Source organism: Alosa sapidissima, chromosome 6 (assembly GCF_018492685.1).
Source record: "Alosa sapidissima isolate fAloSap1 chromosome 6, fAloSap1.pri, whole genome shotgun sequence".
Lineage (NCBI taxonomy): Eukaryota > Metazoa > Chordata > Actinopteri > Clupeiformes > Clupeidae > Alosa > Alosa sapidissima.
Genome location: NC_055962.1, coordinates 15,413,158 through 15,424,698, shown reverse-complemented (window position 1 = coordinate 15,424,698; position 11,541 = coordinate 15,413,158). Strand labels below are relative to the sequence as shown.

General features: G+C 41.6%; 1 protein-coding gene and 1 long non-coding RNA gene across 2 annotated transcripts in view; one reads left to right on the top strand and one right to left on the bottom strand.

Moving 5' to 3' along the window:
- pum2 (pumilio RNA-binding family member 2) overlaps positions 1 to 3,682 on the top strand; it is a 28,654-nt gene extending 24,972 nt beyond the window's left edge. The window contains 3 exon segments of the mRNA XM_042095665.1: positions 899 to 1,020; positions 1,998 to 2,190; positions 2,371 to 3,682. Of these exon segments, the coding sequence (XP_041951599.1) occupies positions 899 to 1,020; positions 1,998 to 2,190; positions 2,371 to 2,502 (447 nt within the window). The 3' untranslated portion in view covers positions 2,503 to 3,682.
- The window catches only part of LOC121711828, an 18,950-nt gene extending 7,592 nt beyond the window's left edge, over positions 1 to 11,358 (bottom strand). Inside the window, exon 1 of the long non-coding RNA XR_006032456.1 lies at positions 11,204 to 11,358. This is a non-coding gene — a long non-coding RNA (uncharacterized LOC121711828). The remainder of the gene's footprint in view (positions 1 to 11,203) is intronic.
- Between the last annotated feature and the right edge of the window lie 183 nt (positions 11,359 to 11,541).

Here is an 11,541-nt window from a genome sequence, read left to right as displayed (position 1 = left end):
TCTCTCTCTCTCCCTCTCTCTCCCTCCGTTCGGAATGCTTCATAGGAATAATCCCCAGAGCATTTCTGTTCCACGTTGGACCAGCAACATTGACTTCAGTGTGCTTGTTTGCGTAGCCCAACTAATCTTGGTTTGTAAGAGTTCAGTGAGAAGCTCAGAGTCCTCAGTTTGCATTGGTTATCGTAACGGGCAAGGGTCCCCTACTAATTAGTATCAATGTTTGGCAAATTGGCACGGTACTGAAGCCACATGGCAGTCGAATGTTGGTGTGTCTGGACCTGAATGCACTCGGAGTGATTGCTGGGGTTAGCAAGGGCACACTCCTCTAGTCCTGCTCCAAAGGTCAGATGGGTGTTATAAATATTGTAGTCACAATGATTGTAAAGACCAGCCTTTGACGTTTTGGTTGTAAGTGTGGGTAATGTATGTACATGTGGTTGCTTAAATATATATTGATTTATTTGTTTTGTGTCATGCATGTTACTCATGTTTTATCATATCTGTATTGCATTCAGTCTGGACCACAAAAGGCCAGTTTATACATATCCAATGAGATGAGGCTAATTTGTCATGAAAGTGTTTAGCTTGGCAGACCCATTGAATTGTAAATTTGAAGAACCTAAATGGTAGAATGTTGCCTGTTTAATCAGCATTTATTGTAAAGCTGTCATCCTTCTGTCAACATCCAAATATATTTATCCTCTCGTCTCATTGGATGATTGATACTGGCCTTGATACTTCAACAGAATTGCAATCACTTTCATCATTTTTAAGTGCTAAATCCACACCCTGTTAGTCTTTTGAAAATGCATGTTTTAGTAAGTAATGAATGGATCGAGTTCAGTCCCTTTGAGTGACTTTTTAATTGGCCCCCATCTTTTCCCCTGATGCCTTACAGGATCAGTATGGGAACTACGTCATCCAGCATGTCCTGGAGCACGGGCGACCTGAGGACAAGAGCAAGATCGTGGCCGAGGTGCGCGGCAAGGTGCTTGCCCTGAGCCAGCACAAGTTCGCCAGGTGAGTGAGCGGCAGTGGCGGTCCAACAGAGCAATTAATAAATTACTGGATGGAGTTGTATCGTTACTATCCACTCGTACAGTAATTCAATTAAAAGCAGGATACAAGATTGGAGTTACCTTTTATATTTTAGTTTGTCATATTTCACAGGCATTATGCAGGAGAGAATATTATCTAAATGAATTGTTCTGGAAAGCTTTAGTTGAATTTCAGGACGTCGGTATCAAAGTACGCCTGCTTGATCACAGAGCTGTGCAACATCAAAAAGGGCACACAAGTCTGTTTCCTTCTTTAGCCAGCTCTCTAATTAGTGCTGAATAGTGCCTGCAATGTCAACATTTCAGCATGATCGTGAGTGAAACATTGTCAGTGCAGCAGCTTTAAAAATAAGGTACTGTATCGGCCTTTGTTCTTTTGACTGGAGCTAGGCCACATGTTTTTATTTCAAGCTGAATGCCATTGAGCATTGATGAATGCATCATCTGTCCTTATCTGGTTTACTGATCAACCGACAGAACAAAAGGCCCAATATCCAGAGTGCACATTTGAGGCACTATAAAAAAATATATATTGTGTGTAGATATAAAATATGCCAAGTAGGTGGAAGGGAGGTAAGGATTGTGGGCTTGGCAGGATGTCTGTCTGGGCCTCTGGCATGTCTTATAGAGCTAAAGCAGGGGATCTCCGTCAAAACAATACATTTATGTTATAGATAAGAACTTGGCTGAGGTATTATTTTTTTTCCTTTCAGGGGATGAATGTAGGCCTACCATTTCCCTTTAAACTAAGAGAAAAAGAAAAGCAAAAAAATAAATAAAATGTTAAGTGTGCAGGTCAGGATGGGCTGCCTCTTTATAATGCATCCCCTGTAATGTGGCTACCTACCACAAATAAAGTCTGCAGTCACTATTATTTGATCTGATCTGATCCCCCTCTAACCTGTTGTGCCCTCTGTCCCTGTCTCTCCCTCCTCTCAGTAACGTGGTGGAGAAATGCGTCATCCACTCCTCCCGTGCTGAGAGGGCGCTGCTGATCGACGAGGTGTGCTGTCAGAAGGATGGTCCCCACAGCGCGCTCTACACCATGATGAAGGACCAGTACGCCAACTACGTGGTGCAGAGGATGATCGACATGGCCGAGCCCGCCCAGCGCAAGATCATCATGCATAAGGTGACGCACAACGTATAGATCAGGAGCTATGTAATTTCAGTGAAAGTAGTATTGTTTCCTGCTGCTAAAAGATTACCAAGAAGAAGTTGCCTTAAGTTGATATGCGAAAAAACAGAAAAAAAATGTAATAGTGAATTGTCGGACATCCATCACAGCTTATTTTCTCCCTTCCTTTCTCAGATCCGGCCTCATATTGCGACCCTCCGCAAGTACACGTACGGTAAGCACATCCTGGCCAAGCTGGAGAAGTACTACATGAAGAGTGGCTCAGACCTGGGGCCGATCGGGGGTCCCACCAACGGCCTGATGTAGGCTACCCCTCTCCATCCGTCACCCAACCCACACACCCTCCCCCATCCCATAAACCCCTCCTTGGCTAGCTCTATAAAGGTGCACTCGACCCAGCTGGGTTTCTCTAGACACCCTCAATTGCTTCCCCTTGGGGGAATTACCAAAAAAAAAATACAGAAGATGATGAAAAAGAAGAGGAGATAATTATATAAAAATAATGAGACAGAAAAAAAAAGTTGACTTCAGCTCATAGTACAGTGAGGTGCGACAATAGCCTCTGTGCTTGCCCTGGTGCAGTTTTCCCTCATGACCACTAGGGGGTGCACAGTCTGTAGGCCATCTCTGGGTAAAGCACAACTAGCCCTTGTTTATGATGTAATTGATGTAACTGACTGGTTTTTCGTATATACGTATATATATATATATATATATATCTTGTACATTTTTTTTTACCTTGTAAATTCTCTGTAGAAAACGTATACAAATTTGCTGAAATTTACAATTCTTACAATTTACACCAGCAAGTGACTTTATAAAGCCAAACTGAGTGATCCTTTTTAAAATAATATTAATTATTATTATTATTTTATTTTATTTTTAGTACCCATAATTCTCATACTAGCAGTAAGTGGTGACATTGGTAGACCTCACCTCATGGCCCCCTGAGTTTAGACAGTGGTACTAATGCCAAAGCAGTTGATTTCACACAAATCAATAATCTAATCTCCATCTAGCGCTTCGGTTTTTGGGATAGATGGTTAGCACCGACTCAGCTTGCCGGCAAACACTTTGTCTCTTGTACCATTGAGTTAGTCAAATGAATATTTGGCAGATCCAGTCGCCGATCTTTTGCTTGGTACAGACACGGAGTTGCTCGGAGGCTCCTGGGTTATTAGGCCTCAGCTTCCTCTGATTTCTTACTTTTCCTTTCTTTGGAGTCAAACTCCTCAGTTAATAAAATAACATCGGACTACAGCTTTGTGGTAGCTGTTTTTTTTTTGTTTGTTTGTTTTTTTTCTCTCTTTTGCGTTCTTCTATTTAATGAATTTTCTTGGACAAGGAGAGGAAGTTAGCGTGAGGTCACAAACTCCCCCCACGACAGGCTACGTTAATTCAACATCCTGCGCTCTCTGTCTTTTCCTTTTTCGTGTGCGTGTTCTTTTTTTTTTTCCGGCTACAGTTCACTTGGGTGGCTGTGGCCTCCTAAATTACCTTCAGAGCTACTGGCTGTAGTGCCGAACTGAATTCTTTTTAAGTTGTTTTTCGAGAGCAGAGCCTGAGACCGAAGCACATTGGTTGGTCATTCTTCGTGACCGAGCGAGACCAATGTTGTCTTTCCATCGTTACGTGGGAGTGGGGAGTAGGATGTTGGGGAGCTAGGGTGGGAGGGGAGGGTTGTGGGTGGGTTTTATTGGGGTGGTAGTGGGCGGGGACTGGTTAGTGGGGAACGCTGGCATGCCGTGTCTGGATTTAATGCTTACGGAATGATATAATTTTTTTCCTTCATCATGTCTGTGGAACATCTATCTGTCGTAGTAATTTGAGATGAACACTGCCCTAGGAAAACGGTATTGTTTATGTACTGAAATCATCTCTTTACATAGTACTAGTTTAGGCAAAAATGTATAGCATCTTTATGTATGAGTAAATATTAAAGATATTGTTGCTTTTTTCGGGAACGGGGTGGGGGAGGGGGGCCGGGGGCCAGGATGGCGGCGCCTTCCACACCGAGAGAGGATAGCTGGCTGACTGGGCAGGCAAGACAGGAAACCTTTTTTGTGGATTGTGATTGGCTCTTACGTCTCCCTTTGTGAGAATATTTTTTTTTTTTTTTTTTTTTTTTAATTCTATTTAATACGAGCATGCTCATTTGAGCCAAGTGATGGTAACTTTGGTGAAAGGGGTCAGTGTTTTTCGAAGGTTTTTTTGGGCATGAGCCGGTGAGGGAGCATTATTTCAGCGACGATTCAGTCTGAATATGCAAGTTATGCAGAGTGGGGGGTGTCTGGAAGGGCTGCTGTCAAATGCTATACAACTCTTCTGTAATGCTAGTATATTAATGGCTTTTCGTTTTTTGCTTCTTATGAGTAATTGTAGAATACATGTAGTATATGTGCAGTTAATAAGTGTAAGTTTATTAGTTTAAATAGGAGAAGACAAAAAAAAATACGAACTAGTTGTGATGTTGGACAGGCCTTGCTAAACATAGTAGTGATGCTTTTATTTCGTCTGTACAGTTGTACATTTGTAAACGTTAATGCTGTAAATGGGATGTCTTTTACACTTTTGGGGAAGAAAAAAAAAAAGCAAAAATGTGCATTTTTGATGTGTGTATATTCATCACTCCCTTCCCCTTGATTATAATGTATACAGATTTTTTTTTTCTTTTGATCAAGTGTTATTTTAAAGGACAAAAAAAGAAACAAATCTTTTATGGATTCACAATCGGAACATGGTCTTTTGTTTTTAAATCTGTTTATTGGAGAAGGTCAGACACTCTTTGTACCAGAGCTGTAACATCTGTTGATATTGTCATTTTGACGTGTGACGGTAAAAAAAGAGAGATAAAAACTAAAGTGAATGAAATGATCCATCAATGCTCTGTACTTTGAAGAAAAAAACATAACTAGAACTGGGCTGTTAATAGTCCAATCTGCTACCATGGAAACTTCACAGGACACGACAATTATTTTTGTACAGAAGAGTGCTGTATTTTGGAACAGCTCCTTACTTGTAAGCGAAAGAAATGTAAGATATTGTCAATGATATAAATATGAACATATGGGTTTTGTCACACTGTCAAAGTCATGTACATTTTCAGGTGGCCTTATGTACATTTCCAGATGTTAGATGAAGAGGAAAAAGAACTCATTTTTTTGGAAGCAGAATTGTGACTATGTATGATTAAATTGTTCTTCTAACATTTGAATTTTAGCGTTCCTTTATTGTGTGTTTTGTGGTGCGTGTTGATCTTCATGTTCATGTTCTAGAGCTGAAAAGGTATCACAGCTCTTCCAGTCTGTAGTGTGGCTATCCAGGTTAAACAGTGCCAGGCAGAAATTATCTGTCAAATAACAATCAACCTTAAATGTCATTATTAGCAAATAAACCAATATTGTCATGATGACTGAGTCAAAGGCGGGTCATATCCCAATCCCACCCCATCACTCTCTCCCAGTCATTTCCTGTCAGTCTCTCACTGTCCTGTCAAAAATAAAAAAGGCAAAAAGCCCCAAAAATATACTTAACTGAGTCAAACGTTTTTCAAAAATGTCCGTGCCAGAATAAACATGTTGGCCATTAGCGCACTGAGGATTCACCCGAACAGGCCTATGGCCTACATTCAGAAACACAAAGATAAAAGTGCTGAGCCCTCGAACACTCAAGTTCCTTCTATTTCCATGTAAATAAACCCACATGTAGCAAAGTCAGTTCTGATGCAGACAGGAAAACAAATACACAGATCTAACAATAGACCCACCAAAAATGTTACCTGTGACCTAAAATATAAAATAAATTCAAATGAGCACCAAGAGTGAAATAGGTAGTCAAATTAAAGAATAAAGATGGATAGATGTATTTTATGGCCACACAACAATATTGGTGGTGGGGGCGTTGTGGCGCAGCAGGCTACAGCGCCCGTAACATACACGGTTCCAAGTGCCCACGGGGACCCAGGTTCTAACCTGCGGTCGTGTCCCGATCCCACCCCGTCTCTCCCACTTGCTTCCCGTCACTCTCCATTGTCCTGTCCAAATAAATCAAAAAGCCCCAAAAATATACTTTAAAAAAAAAAAAAACAATATTGGTGGTAATTGTTAGAGAAAGAGGTAGCTCAGTTGAGTAAGGGAGAAGATAAATTAAAACACAAAAGTTAATAAATTGTTCGGATTTTGCAGTGTTCAGGAGTGATTGTTGAGATGAGACAATTGCCCAATCCCGGGACTCACAGACTTTGCTCCGCATTTTCGCAAAATTCGTAAGGGCTTAGGGCTGTCCCAATGTTGCATTTCAAAGGCCGTGAGAGTACGGACTTCATCAAAGGGAATTACCCACAGCTCAAAGCACTGTGACGTTTATCACAGAGACCAGTAGCCTGGCTCCGCCTGTCTATGTACTTCCGCTTAATTACAATTCCCCACAGTACTGCGAAGTCAGAGAGTCCGGTATCCAGGCTAAGAGACCATAGGAAAATCCAAAAATGACAAAGGTAAACAACTGCACGACACACGACCAGCTTGTAAAACAAGAGTTTGAAAGAATGTGCCATCAGGCAACCGTCTCTTGTGCCTTGGCCGAGTGAAAAGCTGGCAAACTGGCAAGTTTCAGCAACATCTTTGTTATGAAACGTCACCTAGGTAACATGTGATCTCATGAAGTGCTGTCCCAAACCCATTTATACCTATCTGAGCCCATGTGGCCTCACACACACACTCACTTAGCATCTGAGAAATCTGTGAGTCCTTAGTCCTCAGGGCTTACTTTGGGATTGAACCTATGAATATGACTGTGTAGGGATTTCGGACGAGGAGGCAGTGGAGGGCCAGCAGTGGAGATCTAGCGGAGCTGTGGCTGGAGTATGGAGCTGACCAGTGCTTATGACCCCATCCTCCACAGACTGATAGCAGTGGCTCTAGATCGCCACCATGTCCCAGAGAAGTGACCTCATTATTACAGAGTCACATGTGCGGGAGTCACTTCAGAATGGCCCAGAAAGTAGAATAGTAGGGAATGATCACAGGGTGTACTGTTGAGTCATTGAGTCTTTATGCCCTGGCCATGAACATATATAGGCCTACTGGTCAAATCAGACCTGTACTATCCCACTACAAGACTGCTGGCAGGGGGAGTAAGATTTTACATATCGGTTATTCCAGATACTTCTAAAATTGGTAATGGGAATAAACATTTTAACCTTTCAATTAGTTCACAGTGATCTAGAGACTAGAGGCTGTTTTCCCCAAGGCACTTAAAATGTTTTGTTGTGTTTATGAGTCAAGCGAGATGGGTGGTGTGTGTGAGGGGTTATCATTGTTAATGTTTTTTTTAAGGGTTTAGTAATTCAGTGTTGGTACATACACAAAATGTCAGATTACTCATACTTGTACTCTTGCAACACATTCATACATGCATGAGGTTTTCCAACCCCTCTCCTGTTATTTTCCAAGAGTAACTTCCTGGTTTGTCAAGCCCAGGGACCAATCAGAATGTCTGTTTGTTGAGCGTCTCCCGGTGGAGATTACCTGTAAGGAGGAAGGCGCTACTTATTCACCAGAGGCAGCGATTGTGCCATGACACACTTGTGTGAGCTGAGGAACTAAAGTCCAAGTCAGAACACTACAAAATGAAAGCTTCGTGGTTGGCCGCATGGCTACTCTTCACAGGCCTCTGTTTGCACCCTGGACACACGGTGAGTGAGGACGAATGAATGTGCCATACCTATATCCCCTGCTTCTCTTGCAATAAGGGTTCTTGGTTAATGTGTTGTACATTAACTTGTACATGTAAGGGGGACTAGACTATTTAACAGGGAAGAGATTTTTTGGGTGGTGGGGGAGGGACAAGGTTGTGCAGTATTGACACACCTGATCATTTGTAACTGATGAAGGCTTAATCTACCTGTGGAATGGAAAATTACAGGAGGGTCACGGTTTTGTGGGTTAAGTGTGATTGATGCAGTGGCATGTAAGCCGTGTAAGGCACAGGTGACGGGTTCACTTGTGTGCATAATTGCGCAAACAGACATGACCCTGCTTGTGGACATGATCTAATGGCCTTGTATGCATTTATACAAACATTTGTGTTTCACCCCTAATCATTCTCAAATAACACACTGAAAAGGACCACGGGGTGATCTCTGCCTTGAGTCATCCATAGGGATATGCTGCACAAAACCAAGGCTGCACCTTGTCAACCTAACAGGTGTGAAAGGGTGGTCTTTGGCATGGTGGTTTTCTCATGCCTTTATCTTGATTTTTCTTGTAAAGATGCAAAATAGCCATTTTGGCTAATTCTGGCACATTTACATTTTTTATGTTTATTAATGTGCACTGTCCATGTCTAAATAAATCAGTGTCCATGTCTTAAATAAATAAATAGTAGGCTTTAGTTTATGTAAGAAGTGCAAAAAGGTGGTCTTCTTGTGGCTTTATTTATCTATCATGTTTTTTTCTTCTTTTAAGTACACTCTTGTACTTGTCTTGTCCTTTCCTTTTAACAAATCTTCGGATAAACAAGTGTTTATTGTGTGGGTCTGGTGCAGACACACCCCTCCTAGACAGATCCACAGACACTTTTGCTAGAACTGGATTAGATAAGGGTACCTGTTCCAATCAAAGTCCATCAGAATCAACACTGCAACCAGAACAACATAGAAAGCTCTCAGAACAAAGCACCTTTATGGTTATGTGTGTGTGTGTGTGTGTGTGTGTGTGTGTGTGTGTGCGTGTGTGCGTGTGTGTGTGTGTGTGTGTGTGAGAGAGAGAGAGAGAGAGAGAGAGAGACAAAGAAAGTGTGTGTGTGTCTATGTGTGTGAGAGAGAGAGACAAAGAAAGTGTGTGTTCGTCTGTGTGCGCGCGTTGCCTGCGTGCGTATACCTCTCTGAGTGCATGAGTGTATCAATACCTGACGTTCCCCATGCATCAGGAATTCCAGATTGGGTTCCGCTGGGTTTTGACAGAGCCAGTGCTCACTACTGAATTTGTCCATGAGCCTGTTTCTCACATTCTAATCTAATCACTGTGCTCAGTGAGTGACTCGCACCGATGAGGTCATGGAAGATAAACCCTAAAACGAATACACCTGTGCTGAAATCATACATACAATCACCATGTTAATCACTAAATTAAGGCCTTTTTAATAGCTGTTCATGTTGCATAGTCATTTTATGTAAAGCATGCGGTATTGCACAGTTCTCATTTGGGGACTTGCCCACATTCAGTCTATATCCAGCATTCAGGTGGGAGGAACTTTGGATATGGAAAATAGTTTGTAAATATTTCATTGGACATGGGCCAGAGGGGTCTTCTGTGGAAGTAGTTATCTCTCATGTACAGTAAGTGCAGATGCCCTTGGGGACATATGAGTCCTGATTATGATGATAACTCATATTGACCCTGAGAGACAGAGAGAGTGTGAACATAGGTGCAATGAAGCTATAATTGACCTTCAGTTGAAAAACATTGTTTACAGTTTTAGAGTTCAAAGGCCATGCTGCAATAAACTACCTGAATGCAAGCCAGGTGGCCGTTCTTCACTATTTGGAATACATGACCCTTTTTTACTATTATAACTTATTTTATAAGTTCATTGTAAGCTGTAATGTTTTTGTGCAACATTCATGTGTTTGGCATAGCTTCCAGATACACCAGCTTTCTCTTTTAAGCTTTGTATAAAAGTGACAAAATTGAACTGAAACTTCACACCTTGTTTCTGTAATCTGTTTCATGCCATTTGCAATCACATTTGTTTCAGTATGTTTTTCACGTGACAGACCTCAGAATATTTGCGAGAAGAAAGCTGCAGCGTAACCTGAAGAACAAGTACTATTATCACTGCCACAAACAGCTAACAGCTGGTGGCCACGACTACAGTTATTTCCACCTTCCATTCATTTATGACACCTACAGTTGAGTTGGTGTTTTGATCAGAGATTGGTCTTGGCTGCCATCTGCTTTTGTTTGTGTAGGCTATTTGCTAAAGCACTATCCTAAGCGATTCCCTTCAGTTGATTTTTTATGGAAGAGAAAAAACAGACCATACTTGTCTGACTGTTAGTCATGTCCTTCCAAGTTAATGTATAAGTAGAGACATGTATAAAGGGGTTGGGCCAATGGCACAATCACCTGAGCTGAGCAAACAAAAGGAGCAAAAAAGGAGAAAAAAAAAGACGTCCAAGGGAAATCAATTACTACTTATTACTAAGAATTATTCTTAAGGGAGACAGGAGAGGGTTCTCTATTGACATCACATCATAATCTAGTGGATTAACTCAACAACACATTTGGCAATGGACTGTGTCGCTGTGTAATGGAAGATGATTCATGCTTCTTTGTTATTCATTTTTATGACCGTTAAGAGATGACTGGGAGGGACAGCAGTTATAACCTGGAGGTATTTCTCTTGAATCTCTTACGCTGAGCCTCCATGGTAGGCCTATAGGTCTAATGGCTAATGAGTCAGACATCAGTCACTCAACTGTCATTAGACTCATGGTTAATCTATAAATGGGAGAATCAGTACAGGGATGAATCTTCCTGCACAGTCATATCCTGGAGTTTCATGGCAAAATGATTCATTGTTTGCCTGGCAACTGGTGATATCAGTAAAACATGTGGTTTCAGGGGTGTGAGATAATGGATCAAATTACCGTTGTGAAATTGAAAGCAGCAGAAAGGAGGTTTGGTCTGAAACAAGTGAGTAGAAGGCATGTGAAAACCTTGTAAACAACAACAGGACAGTTGGCTTACTGTGCCAACTGCCAGCTTACTGTGTTAAGCTTTTCTGATGTTGTCATGGAGTTTCTGAAAATGAATTAGAAGCTCACAACAAAACTCTAAAAAGTGGTGAATTTCCACTTTAATTTCAATGTTTCTGCATTAATTCATCCATACTCATCATTACTTGAAGAATGACAGATGTGCATTTTCATCAGGATCAACTCACAACTTACACATCTGTTCACACACACACCACACACACACACACACACACACACACACACACAAAAGAATGTGTTTACAGGTTCTCAGAACATTTATTTACAGGTGTTGGAGCAAATGAAACAGATGCCGGTCCCAATCTGTGAAGTCCCAGCGCGCTCTAGGTTGCTCTGGCACAGATTAAGCCATGTGTGTCTAACTCACACTCTGTCTCCTTCTTGGCAGAGTTCTCCTCCAGAGGATCTGGACGGGTCTGGTGATGATGCTGAAGGTTCAGGGGATCTGAGTTCAGGTCCGGGTAAGTGAACTGCTTTGAAATCCACATTTGCAGCATCATTACCAATCAAATAAGATGATTTTGGGTTTCTGGATTCCCCAAACACAATCTCTGTTATTTTTT